This window comes from Triticum aestivum, chromosome 3A, assembly GCF_018294505.1.
Source record: "Triticum aestivum cultivar Chinese Spring chromosome 3A, IWGSC CS RefSeq v2.1, whole genome shotgun sequence".
NCBI lineage: Eukaryota > Viridiplantae > Streptophyta > Magnoliopsida > Poales > Poaceae > Triticum > Triticum aestivum.
The window spans coordinates 589,351,708-589,365,352 of NC_057800.1; the positions used below are offsets into that span (position 1 = coordinate 589,351,708).

Below are 13,645 nucleotides of genomic sequence, written 5' to 3' on the forward strand. Positions count from 1 at the left end.
CCGAAAAATCAATTGAGTTTCCAGCCAATATAACCTTAGCTGAAAAGAATTACCCCAGTTAGCATTCATCATTTTGCACTCGCCAACAGTGTCTGCCAAATACACCTCCCATGATAGTCAAACCCCTGATCATCAAACACACACACACATCATCAACAACAACACACCCATTTCAACATGTACATAAGAAGAAATCGCCCGGCAGGAACTGTCCTCCACACCCATTTACAATGCAAAGAGCGCGACAGCACTAACGAGGAGTCACCGACATCCTGGAAGGGACGCTGTTGTCCATAAGCCCGCTGCCGGAGGCATGGGACGAGTCGAAATGCTCTCCGGTGGTCGTTATGAAGGAGTTCGATGTAGATTGAGTTAGGGTGGCCAAGGAGCCCGTCTCCATGGAGGTCACAGACAGGAGATCTTCTCCTTCAGGCAGAGCGCTACGGATGTCGTCGAGTTCCCTGACGATGTTGGCCATGTAAGGCCTCGCGTCGCTCTCGTCCTGGCAGCACTTCAGGGCCAGTGAGAGGAACTTCGTGGCGAATTCTCGAGGGCACCACGACATTCGGCTGTCGATGATTCCGGAAACGTCTCCTGATTGGTAAGCCGCCTTTACCTACATTGAGGATCAGGTTAAATAGTTCAGCAGTAAAGTTCTACTGAATTAATAACACTCTTACTGAACTGTCAAAAAAGACTCGAAAGCAAAGATTTAGTACTCCCTCCGTACACAAATATAAGAGCAGTTAGATCACTATACTCCCTCTGTAAACTAATATAAGAGCGTTTAGATCACTACTATAGTGATCTAAACGCTCTTATATTAGTGTACGGATGGAGTACTATCTACCCTGTTTGTGACCTGCAAACAGTTGATTGAACTGTAAATTTAGATACGGGTCAGGGTGGGAACCTCCGTACCTCTCTAACGATGTTTTTACCGAACTGGATTGGCTTCATCCCGGTCAATAGTTCAAGCAGCACAACACCAAAGCTATAAACATCGCTTTTTTCTGTCAATTTATTAGTTAGGAAGTATTCTGGATCAAGATAGCCCTGCCAAAAGAAACATGATGGATAAGATGAGCCCAACTAGCACAGTAAAAGTTGAATAAGTAGTAGGCTCGGCTATTTCCTATTGTATTGCATGGAACATCAGTAATTAGATCATAGTGGGTGCAGATCTTGCTACATTGTTAGGTGTAATAAGACTTACTGGAGTGCCCTTAACAACAGTGGAGATATGTTCTGGCAATGTTCCTTCAACATCCGGGATCGGAGCAAGCTTTGAAAGACCAAAGTCGGCCACTTTCGCTACGAACTTGGAGTCCAGTAGAATGTTGGTGGTCTTAACATCACGGTGAAATATAGGAGGATCTGCCTCGGTGTGTAGATAGAGGATTCCCTTTGCAGCGCCCAACGCAATATGCAACCGCTGAACAAAGTTAAGAGGTCTTTTACAAGTTGCTGCGGAAAGTGTTAAATGAGATTAGGTGCTTGACATCCAACACAAGTTCAAGAATTACACACTTTGATTTTATCGATGATCAAACAAAAGAACATAGTATACCAACACACATCACTGCTAAACACAAGAATTATAAATTCTGGGAGACGGGCTGGGATCATGATCGACTTCAACATACACAAAGATGGCTATATGGGGAGAAAATAAGTTACTCCCTCCGACCCAAATTAATTGTAACTTGTGCTAAAGTTGTACTAGAGCTGCGACAATTAATTTGAATCGGAAGGAGTAAGAAAACTTGAAAATGTGCAACTTCCCGCTTACTCACCAGAAAGATGATCACGTAGAGTGCCATTTGGCATGAATTCATACACCAGCATCTGCAAAATATAATTATCTATGAGCAAAAATTACTGTAGTCTGCAGATACTCTTCCATATATTATAGATTTGCAAACCTGAGGTAACTGGAAAACCCTAATCATAAGCATGTTTAGTACTCTCTTCGATCCATATTAATTGTCGTTGATTTAGTACAACAGGGAGTATAACATTACCAATATATTTTTGTAACATAATGTGTATGGGGTTGCGGGGGGATTTCAATACTATAGTATAAAATATGTAAAATGATTCGAAAATTGAGACACACCTGTTCGACTTCTTCATCACAATATCCAATCAGAGATACCAAATTACGATGATGCAATCTTGACAGCAATTCTATTTCTGTGCAAAATTCATTTGAACCTTGCAGAGAATGTTCATGTGCTCGTTTGATTGCAACGGTTGCTCCATCAGCTAGATTTCCTTTACAGACTTTTCCATAACCTCCCTCACCAATTTCAGCTGAATCATCGAAATTATTTGTTGCTGTAGCCATTTCTTCAAACGTGAAGGATCTCACAACATCAACCTTGACAGAAAACCTCAATAGTACTGGAAAATTATCACCTCTTCAGATGTTGTAGATTGAATTTGGTGTCTACTCAATTCTAAAGTTTAGTTGCTATAGAGTTGAAACAAATCAGATGTTGTCTCTCTAAAACTCTGATCTCGTGTATTAGGATGAGGCCAAGTAAGAACTGATATGATAAATTCACAGTTTAAATCCAATTACTAGTATTACAGAAAGACTGAAAGAGTAGCTTCCTACTAAAAGTACACTGCTTATATATGTCACTAGTATTGAATTCATGCTCTAGCCAGTTACTCCGAAGCCTGATCTGATGGAGAGAGGCGGGCAATATATTTCAACACCCCCCCCCCCCATCACGTCGGCTTTTTTAGTCCTTAGACGTGGGATCAATGTAGGCCACATAATCTTTTTTTTAATACTGTGTTGGCCTATCCATGTGCCAGAACCATGAGGTGGTCGCGAGATGGGTTTCATCTCTAGCCTAACCCAACTTGTTTGGGACTAAAGGCTTTGTTGTTGTTTTGTTGTTGCGTTGGCAGGGTCTTGAATTCAAGACCTCTTGACTCGGATACCACATTGAATTCATGCTCCAGCCAGTTGCTCTAAAAGTCTGAACTGATGGAGAGGCGGACCATATATTTCAACAACTAGTTACCAGATAAAGCAGCAATGCATTTCTAATTTGTTAGACAACAAGGTTTTATGTGCAGCAGATGGAAAACTATGTTTGTTGAAACAAATATGGTGACTTACATGATGGCCTCGAAACTGTTCGATGTTTTGAGCGTCTTCTCATTATAAAAAATGTGGAAACCACAGAAACTGCAATAGCAGCAATAATTGTTCCTGCCAAAATCCCAGCTAGTGCACCCTTTTTTAAACCTGATGATACCAGTGTTGGAAATTCTGCAACAAAAGAAAATAAAAAACGGCGGCAAAACAATAAGCAAGTGGATCATAAAACTGGATGGAGTATTAAAGTATCAGTATGAAACATGCAGCGGTGAATATTAGACTAAGAAAAATATATTATAATCTTGGCAATTTTCATTTCTGTGGTGGGTTCCTCCCATTTCTCAGGAGAGTTTGGGTTTCCATTAACCCTAGGAAACATATATTAGGGTATGGTTCCTAAAGCCCCAATCTCCCTTACATGCCTGAGCCCCTCGCGGAGGACCCGTCTTTGAGAAATTCTAGGGATATGAACAAGGGTAGGTCCACTTTCAAATTGTGATGTTATAAAAAATACCTTATAAAAATTCACACTAAATATCATGGCGTAGAGGATGGAAGAAGACAAAGAAATAACCAAAAAAAAAATTCGATTGTGTGCAATAATTAATCATATTTTAACATATAAGACTACACACTCATATGAACTATAATAGCAAATATTCCATATGCTAGGAGAATCAAATTAAGAATTCATGAGTTTCTAATTCTACCAACATATAAAACAACCACAGAAGCTCTGCTGATATTTCGTCGCCTGTCTTGGCAAAATAAATATACACAAGGATCACACACTCAACTATTTGTTGAATATGGTAGAGCTATTTTTTTTACGGAGAAACAATAGGGGAATCCCCTATGGTATATTTTTTATATTAAAAGAAATGGGGGCAGAATATGGTAGAAGTATGAATGACATCCTTTGGTGCAAAGTAAATCCTACATACCATCTGCATAGGAACCAAGCGTGAAATTGAGAAGATCATATGGACCAAAAATGTCTGATAGAGTAATTTCCCATCCAGCAAGTAATTGCCTGAGCCGCATAACTTCCGACATAGTGAATAAATTAGTGTTATTTGGGAATAACTTCAAATGCAAATTCAGCCTTGGACCAGCCTCCCATGTGTACCGCTCAATATATAGCTGGTAAAGACTCAGGTCCAATAGAGAGGTTGAGTCCATCTCAAAGGCTTTTTTGTAGGAGTGGAAGTCTGAGATCCCCGGACTCTTCAGCCGAAATCCAACTTCGAGAGGCACAAGACAAATGCAAGGTATAGGGGATAATGGATTGTATTCATAATTTTTATCCGTCGGGCAAGAAGCACAATCTATATTAACTTGTGGTCCCTGTCCAGACGGTGCTTCATTTACAGATTTGGGTTGACAAAGTCCCTTTGCTCGAGCTGGATTGTCACATACGGGGTTTCCAGAAATCCTGCAGAATAATGATGGCAACTATTATGTGTTATATCAGAAAGAGAATGATTTTATTTATAAAGCTCTTGTGATCAATATTTTATTTGTCCGTATTATTAGATATTTTGTATGCAGTAGTAATAGAAATTATTTTTTTATATTCCCAAGAAATGATACAGATGAACCTGTATTCATATTCCCAACAAATTATACAGCTGAACCTGAGCTATGTGCATGCTTGTGCAGGAAGTGCAAACTGACAAGGAAATTTTCCATGACAAAAAACATACAGTACAATGACAGCTTTTGGAGGCTCAAATGCAGCTGGAATTGTGTCAAGGGAGTTGCTTTCAAAGTTCCTGCATTATTAAAAAAAAATACATTACGCATGCATATCACAAACAGATTGCAGATGGAACAACACCGTTGAGACAGTTCGCTTCAAACGACCTGTAAAATGGCATCTTCATATATCTTTAACAAAATAAGTAGCAAACTAGTGCTGTCCGACATACTTATACCTATAAAGTAAGTATGTTTAGAGAATGTGCTAAAGTATTGCTCATCTTTTTATTAAGTAGAAAAGCAAGTTAATTTACAAGGAAGCGACAAAAGGTTTTGATCACAAGCTAAGGAGAAACCTCCACAAACCCATAAAACACGGACACACTACTACTCCCTCCGTTCACTTTTGTAAGTCATTTCAGACAACTCCAAATGGGCTATTTTGTACATTGTCTGAAATGTCTTCAAGGTCTTATAAAAGTGAACAGAGGGAGTATCAGTTTTCACGAACCTATTTTTTCACTTGCTAGTTGTTCTGCAGAGAGAACATGGCAATCTATAGTTCAATACGGAAAACATTAATGTTCAATGGCGTGAAAGGTTAGCTAGAACTACAGAAAAGCACAATTATTGAGGATTGGAGCAGTGCTCTAAGTTAAACGTTACTTACAATAACTGAAGATTAGGCAGCCCAGAGAAGTTTGCCGGAATAGTTCCATTAAGAAAGTTATGCGATAAAATACTGTCAAAAACTGTAAGTTAGTCTGGTTATTGTAAAAAGTATAAAATTTTACAAAGTGCAACATACATCGTGGTGATATTTGAAGCGAGTCTATCAACTGCTATAGATCCTCTCAGTTGGTTCCAGCTAAGATCTCTGAAAGTGCATGCCAAAATTAGCGAAGAGATGTAGAATAATCTCGTCGACATCTTTTTTCTCGGACTCGCACCTAAGTGCGCGTCTTTGTATATTAGAAGAAGGCGTTACGATGACGTGAAAGTACAACAACAATAAAAAAAGAAAATAAAGCCAAAGAATTAAATAAAAAATGGCAAACTATATAGTAGGATGGGTGATTTTCTCACTGAAAGGTACTTACCTAGAAACATATTCTAGGCAAAGCTATGAACTACTCCCTCTGTCCCATAATGTAAGACGTTTTTAGACACCAATGTAATGTCAAAAACTGTCTTATATTATGGGACAGATGGAGTAACAAACAAAGGATAATCTCTGATAGTAGGATGCCAAAAATAGTAAGAATGAAAAGGAAGTGTAACATTTGTTTTGATCTGGACTTACAAATAGCCAAGTTCAGGTATGCCACTTAGATCAGGAATAACTCCTTGCAAACTGCAATTCCTGAGACTCCTGGTGACATGAAAAAGGATTATGAACTTGAACATATATCTTGATTTGAATAGAAGTATGATAAAAAATACCGAAGATCTACTTTTTGTTTGAACTAAATATCAACAAACACACAAGAAATTCCCTTCATCCAAACTGCCCTCGAGGGAAACAAAATAACCTATTTAACTTGAAATTTTAGAATTATAGAGGTTTCTAGAGATGTGAACTCTCTGCATCCTGATCTGGCTGCTATGTGAGAGGGTCTCCTAGAGGAAGAACCATATGCAGGCAGTGGCTTCAGACTTCATGGTGGAGACTGGGAGCATTGGCGGAGTGCATTCACCACATGTTGCCTGTCTTTTATTCCCTTTTATCAGGACTTGGCATCTGTTTGCCATAGCATTGCACAATGCTTGTAATTAAAACAACTTGTTAACTAAATGATGCTAACAAAATTAGCATGTCTACAAGTCATAAAAAACTAGAAAAAAATCCACATCAAGAAACGAAAACCACAAATCCTGCTACGAATAGTAGATACGCAGCAAAATATTTAATGTGGCATTATCCAGTATCCTCAGCATGATTTTATCTCTTTGTCTGACCATGTGTATATAAGATTTGGAGTTAAAGTTTTATGAGGAGCAGATGCAAGTTATGTCAGTGTTGTCGACTTCGCTTTTAGAGTTTTTCAAGACTTCCAGAGGCGCTAATTTGGATTCTAATGGTCTTATATTTGTTTACAGAGGGAGTACTAAAAATAAAGGAAGTACTATAAGGAGGAAAGGCGTTGTACTCACAGCTTTAAAAGTGTCCGTATGTTATTGTATGCAGCGGGTATGGAACTTCCACTGAAGTTATTATTATCAGCCTGACTAGAAGTATAATATACAGATATAAGAAATGAGGGTTGTTAGCTGATGGCAGTATCAAATTAATCTTAAATGAGAGAAACATTCTGAGTAAAAACTATTTGCTATTGTTTAGTAACACAAGAAATGAAAAACCAAATTAGATTTAAGGTATATCATATGTATACTCCTGAAATTTGTAGCATTACTTAATATTCTCAGACGATCAAAACAAAAGTATAATCACACAACCAGCATCAGATATATTCAAAGAAGTCTCACTGGGTATATAAAATGTGCTCACAATATTTTCAAACTAAGCATCCCTGCTAAGTTTCGAGGAAGAGGTCCAGATAAATTATTGGTATCCACAAGCCTGCACAACACAGTTAAAAACATGAAACAATTTTAAACACAACCCATTCTGCAGATGAAGGAGAGAAAGAAAAGATCGGAACTCGGAATTAAAGTAGAGGTCCACATACAGATGAAGGAGCTTAGACAATCTGGACAACTCAGATGGAATTTGCCCACTTAATGAATTGTTGTTCATGTGACTAAAGGTAAAAAAAGAGTCAAGATTATAATGATACTTAAATAAGAGGCAACATAGGAATGAAGGCGAGAAGATTATGATCCTGAAACTTACAGATGCTTCATGCTTTCTAAATTAGCAAACGACGTTGGTATGGGTCCAGATATTTGATTTTGGTCGACTTGTAATCTGTTTAACTTCTTGAGATAGCCAATCTCATCTGGTAGGGAACCAGATAGTTGATTACCATTCAAAGCCCTACAAAAAATGAGGTAGTGACAATGAAAATTATCATTAATGCTTACTTGTATCTAGAGATGCTGTACTCATCTTCATGTAAAATTGAAGGGAAATACTCCCTCCGCCTGGAATTACTTGTCACAGAAATGGATAAAAATAGATGTATCTAGAACTAAAATATGTCTAGATACATTCATTTCTCCAATAAGTAATTCTGGGCGGAGGGAGTACTAGACAGTGACACATAGTTATGTCTAGACAAAAGGGGTTGTAGAAGGATAAGAAAAGTAACCCCACACAACAAATATTGACACGAGGCAAGGAGAACCCCACACCAAGTATTGCCACAAGATGACAAATTCAAAGATGTGCTACACTAATTAAGATGAGGTAAAAATCAGATATATACAAAACTGACTAGGAAGTTATGTACATTTATATTTGAGAGAAAATAAAAATATGCATTTTGTCGAAATATATTGCCTGTCTCTCTTCATCAGTTCGGACTTTTGAAGTAACTAGCTGGAGCATGAATTCAATATGGTATCCGAGCCAAGAGGTCTTGAGTTTAAGACCCTGCGAATGCAGTATTAAAAAAAGGATTTCACGGCATACATCGATCCCACGTCTAAGGACTAATATGGCCTAGACGTGAGGGGGAGTGTGAAATATATTGCGCGCCTCTCTCCATTAGTTCAGACTTTTGGAGTAACTGGCTGGAGCATGAATTCAATACATTTGACAGTTTTGTACATCCAAGGCCATGTTTTGCGAATTAAGAATAGCTTAAATGGTTAGGTTCCTCGTGGTGGAAACAACTCACCTGTGTTCATGTCCTAGATCTGGCATAAGTGCTCGCATATTTCCTGGATTTATTTCAAGCTTTCCAGGTTACTGTTTTAGTGGCATGACGTGCCCGTCGACTATGAGGTGTTTGCGACAATTTCATCAATCTCAAGATCTGTCGGCTCACGCTCTCGGAGGTGCTCATAGGGGCAGGGTGTGCGTGTGTATGTTCATCGGGGTGAGTGCGTGTGCATGTTGTGAGCGTCTGCGTTGTTTCAAAAAAAGTTTTTTGAAGCCCATTCACTGCAGCTTTTAGGTAAAAATTGAAAATAGAATTGAACCACTGTGCTGTCTAACATTAAAAAGATGAGACCAAAACACAAATGCTAACTCCAAATAGTGAATCAGATACATGGGCCTCTTTTTTTTGGCAAACAAAATGATGATACATATGTTCTGCCATTTTCAACTTGCAGGGTTCAGTGCTTAAACTTCTGTGGCCGCAAGGCAAACAGTACAATGAGTTTATGTCCACACTGACAGGGGAGTACAAAAGTTAGCTTAGATAATAGGAACTTACATAAGATTTAGTGTTGTGATATTGCCTATCTCTTTCGGGATGTTACCAGTCAAATTGTTCCACATAAAATTCCTTCCAAAACAAAAAAATAAAGCAGTTAGCTCACATATGTCTGGTACCTAATGGCACAACCTGAAAAGCACCGGTTCTGAAAGAAACAACTCAAATGGGACAAGATCTATTATTTTTCTACCTGGTTATGTCATTTCCATAAACTTATTTTGTCAGAAAATCCGGGGCTTGCTCAAAATCCAATTTACATCGAAAACATGAAGTGCCATGATGTGCAATATTGATACAAAAATACTTTTTTTCCAGGCAATATTGAAAAAACACTTGAAAGCACTGAATTTAGATAACAACTTTAACTGTTAATACTTACAATTTTCTCAGCTGAGACAGAAGACCAACCTCTGGTGCCAAAGTTCCAGAGAGGTTCATCTTGAACAACTCCCTACGTGGGGGAAAACCATGCATTATTAAGCAGAACAGGACACAAATATCCCATCAATATATTATGCATTATACATAATTGGTAGCTAATTGAATAACAAGCAGATTTTAAGACACAAATCAGAGTAAGGAACAAAAGCATCAGCCAATGACCATTATTTTGACCAGGAATCGCGAACTTAGTCTGAAATAGCAAACAAGAGTAGTACAGTGCATATAATGCTAAAAACAATGCTGAATATTGGCAGGTGGGTGGGGGGATCTAGTGACTTTCTAAGGTTTCAGTAATAAAGTTTGACTGTAATAGCCTTTGGTCAAGAAAATAGTGGAGAAATTTATATGAAAGCCATGGACCCTTCAAAGAAAATTGGAGACGCAGGAGACGTGGAAGAACTCTAGCTATTTCAGTTATAATTTAATTTGGGAGCTCCTTTTAGGCTTTTATGGTTGCAATTATTTATGAGCAGCAGTTTGCTGCGACTTGAAAGATTAATTGCTTCAGCAGAAGGTTCACTGTTACACATAAAATAAATACACCGTAGCTAGCCATTAACATGATGGGAAAAGGAAGGTGCGATATAAATAAGAATGGTGTGTCAATCATACAGCTTTGTTACATGAAGATATGTATCACTGGGTATCTTGTGACAGGTGACTCCTGTCCAGTTTGATGTGCATGGATCTCCTCTGTTCCATTTATTAAGGTTATTCGTAGGGTCAATTAACCTGGCTTTAATAGCACTGAGAGCATTTGCTGCATGTAATAGAGACAATTTTAATCTTCAGCGGGATAACATTAATGTATGATGTCAAGAATAACCACCATCTAGTTATGCTTATACCCACTAAGCTACTAACTAATAGAATATCATGTGTGTTAATGCGAGACTACTTTGATTAGTCCATGAATATTAACAACAGTACATATGTGAACTCTTCACAAGATACTTCAAGACGTCCAGGCATACGAACAAATAAATCTGACTAAATCTGCACAAGCAGAGCTTGCAATAAGAAAACATGATCCAGTGCAATATGCCGATCGAGAACAATCAGGATCCAAAGGGCAGCTAGTTGGCAGACCACCTGTAATTCTTTCTTGGGAAGAGCAATTTCCAACTAGGAACTAGAGGTTACCTTCAATAGGGTGAGTGCTTTGTCCCCTTACAACATCCACCTGGAAAATGTTCAGAACAAGCAGGAGGATTGCTGCATACGTGAACCCTCCGGACCTGGCCATGTCTGTACAAGAGAACTAGCAGCAACCTGGTATCAGTGTCAATTGCTAAGAATCTGACATCATAAACAAGCATCGAAACAACAAACAAGTGCTTAGGGCCATTCAAAAGATTGCTGCCTCCTAAATGGAAGTGCCTATTTTCCTGCCATCTAATTTTTTTTTGTTTTTGAGAAAGCAAAGCTTGTGTCTCGATACACTGATAGAAGAAAGATGTACGATTGTACGGCAAGGGAACCTTTCTCAAACCAACGGTGCTTTAACGCTACGGCGGACAAAACAACCACCTCAAACTGCACTGTCATCTAGTACGTTGCGCGCCACATAAGCAGCGAGTGATCCGAGAAGGGGTAAAAACTGGCAGCAGTTTCGTAGTGGGAAATTTTACGGTACACCATATACTACTCCCTCTGTAAACTAATATAAGAGCGTTTAAATCACTATTTTAGTATTCTAAACACTTTTATATTAGTTTACGAAGGGAGTACTACTCAACATAATGGTAGTATTTAGTTAATCTAATGGTCAGCATGAGACCGTCAAATTATGGCTTAAGGACATATTGGTAATTATGTTTCGTCTAATTAATTAGACTGATTGCAGCCGAGCGCCGCTGCAGCCCTCCGTCCCCAATGCCGGCCATCCATCGCTGGCAAAATAATCATCCTGCAGGTCGCCGCCCCCATGTTCTCGGATATCCAGACGCTGCGTGTAGGCTGGCACCCTTAGAAAGTCCTCCATCCCAACACCGCTTGCACTCCTCCCAGCGCATTGTCATCCCAACGCTGCCAAAAGTCAGAGCCTACGCTGCTTGCATGTCGCCGGCGGCGGCAGGAATTTACTTAATTAGCTAGCTTCTTTTTTGGAAAAGAATGGACATGGCGTGATGTCAATAAGAGAGTTCGATGGAGTTGAATACTTACCATGGTATGGCCTCGTATTCTAGTGTCTTTCTAGTGTCTGCATGGTCATTCATTTCTTTTTTGAAAAGAAGGGTTACCTGGCCTCTGCATCCGAAAGATGTATGTCTGCATGATTATTCATGGAACGGGCTGGACAAGGCCGGGGCCATGCAGTCCAAGCAAAGTCTGTCATCTCTATGTCAGCGACCAGTTCCAGATCCCGGAGGCTCGACCAGAAAACCAAAAACCGGGCAATCTAGCCGCGGACGATGACGGCCAGCAAGGCGAGGCGATGAAGAGGGCATGCGGCCGGGGCGCCTTCGTCGTCTTCGTCAGGTGACCCACTCTAAATCATGTAGGTTCGAGGGTAACACGAAAGGCATGATAACTCGCCGCTGCCGACGGCTAGCTAGGACGCGACGAGCGATGGCAACGGTGCGGGCTGGCAATGGCGATGGCAAATGAACGAGTGTGGGATGGATAATTACCGCGTGAGATTTCGATTTCAGGGGAAGGTGCCTGTGGGATGGATACATGTGGACTACCCAAAACGCCCTTAATTACTTAATATATTACCGAAAATCTAGTGTAGTATTGGCTCATATGGGCCGTTGAACTAAGGAAATAAACAGTCTAAATTAATCTGATGTAACGTAAAACGTCGTGGAATTTCTCAACATGCCTCAAATACAAAACTTGGGGCGAAAAATGGAATTACCTCACTAGAGAAAAAAAAGTCAACTCACATATTACTTACTGTCAAACTCCACAGCTGATGACAATAAGCAAATTAACAGTGACGGCAAAACCATGCTAATCAGCAATCGAGACTTGAGCATACGTGCTAAGGCCGATGCGTATGTGCAAGGTTAATTGGAGTAACCTTGGCGAAGAAAGAATTGAATAGGGAAAGAGAAGAGCCAACTGAAGAAACTGACCTCAAGCCCTCCTCCCAAGCATCAATTGAATTGATTGGATTCAACACAAGCTCGGTCGATATAGAGTGGAGAGGAGCAGCAGCAGGCGGATACCTGGCCCGAGACAACTCGAGAATTCCGGCGCAGGCGAGCAAATGCGGATGCGGACGCCTCCTCACCGACGGGCGACGGCGACTACTGGCGCTAGGATAATGGAGGAGTCCGCCTTTTGTAAGCTACTGTTGCAACCGGCGCTTTCCAGTCTGCCCCTTCGCGATTGCGGCGTCCGCGGCACCTGGCGAGTGAAGCTTCGATGAACAGGTGTGGGGGGTGGGGGAAGCCTTGACTAGTACTCCTCCGTTCAAATTAAGTGAGTCGATTTTACACTAACTATAAAGTTGAGTCACTTATTTTGGGACGGAGAAAGTACTGTTTACTAGTAGTAATCACTAGTTTATTTGATGATGCGTTGCCCTTGACACAAAAGGCAAATATAACCGAAAAATTAGGTAAACTATATCGAACACATTTTATTTTGTGACCATATGTAACATGATCCAAGTCTTCTCGGCTGTTGATCTTAATCGCGCGTTCATCCCGATCCCGGGTCATTCGCCTCGCTTTGATGCTATCGACGGTAGGCTGTTGGCAGCATTGCTCGGCCCGCGCCCAGTATGTGCATTTGAGTCGAGTGTGCCGTTTGAGTCCACCCAAACAAAACGTATTGCAAGCCGGCTCGCAAGACACGGATTGACCTCTTTGGTCAGGTTATCCAGAAAGTCGCGCCTGACGAAAGTAGGCCCTAGCTCGAACCGATGACTGGAGAGGCGTGCCGGTCCCATAGAGTTTGGTCCGGTAAGACACAAATACGGAGTAGCATGGGCCCTAGGTAAGCCACGTCAAATCGTCTGCCACATTTAATGCAATGAGACGACACAACAGTCACGTGAGGCGCCAAACCATCATCA

General features: G+C 40.3%; 1 protein-coding gene across 5 annotated transcripts; it reads right to left on the reverse strand.

Annotated features, from left to right (window-relative positions):
* Positions 1-35: 35 nt before the first annotated feature.
* LOC123062423 (probable LRR receptor-like serine/threonine-protein kinase At1g06840) lies at positions 36-12,998 on the reverse strand. 5 transcript variants are annotated; one of them, XM_044485933.1, is made up of 20 exons: positions 12,699-12,998; positions 10,759-10,863; positions 10,228-10,375; positions 9,551-9,622; positions 9,169-9,240; positions 7,677-7,820; positions 7,513-7,584; positions 7,332-7,403; positions 6,977-7,051; positions 6,126-6,194; positions 5,631-5,699; positions 5,493-5,564; positions 4,828-4,896; positions 4,066-4,556; positions 3,140-3,292; positions 2,120-2,406; positions 1,797-1,848; positions 1,217-1,467; positions 922-1,056; positions 36-616 (listed from the first exon to the last, which is right to left on the reverse strand). In XM_044485933.1, the coding sequence occupies exons 2-20, from the start codon at positions 10,859-10,861 to the stop codon at positions 251-253; spliced, it is 2,772 nt and encodes a 923-aa protein (XP_044341868.1). In that variant the 5' UTR covers positions 10,862-10,863; positions 12,699-12,998; the 3' UTR covers positions 36-250. The 5 variants fall into 5 exon arrangements, with proteins under 5 accessions (XP_044341868.1, XP_044341867.1, XP_044341869.1 ...); XM_044485932.1 differs by having other exon boundaries at positions 10,759-10,876; XM_044485934.1 differs by lacking the exon at positions 9,169-9,240 and having other exon boundaries at positions 10,759-10,876.
* Positions 12,999-13,645: the final 647 nt, after the last annotated feature.

Bases quoted from the DNA above. Each gene is read 5' to 3' on its own strand.
- LOC123062423 (XM_044485933.1), bottom strand. From the start codon at position 10,861: ATGGCCAGGTCCGGAGGGTTCACGTATGCAGCAATCCTCCTGCTTGTT. The intron at 10,376-10,758 runs GTAACCTCTAGT...TATTACATGCAG, and splicing joins AAGCACTCACCCTATTGAAG to CAAATGCTCTCAGTGCTATT. The intron at 5,700-6,125 runs GTAAGTCCAGAT...ATGCACTTTCAG, and splicing joins ATACCTGAACTTGGCTATTT to AGATCTTAGCTGGAACCAAC.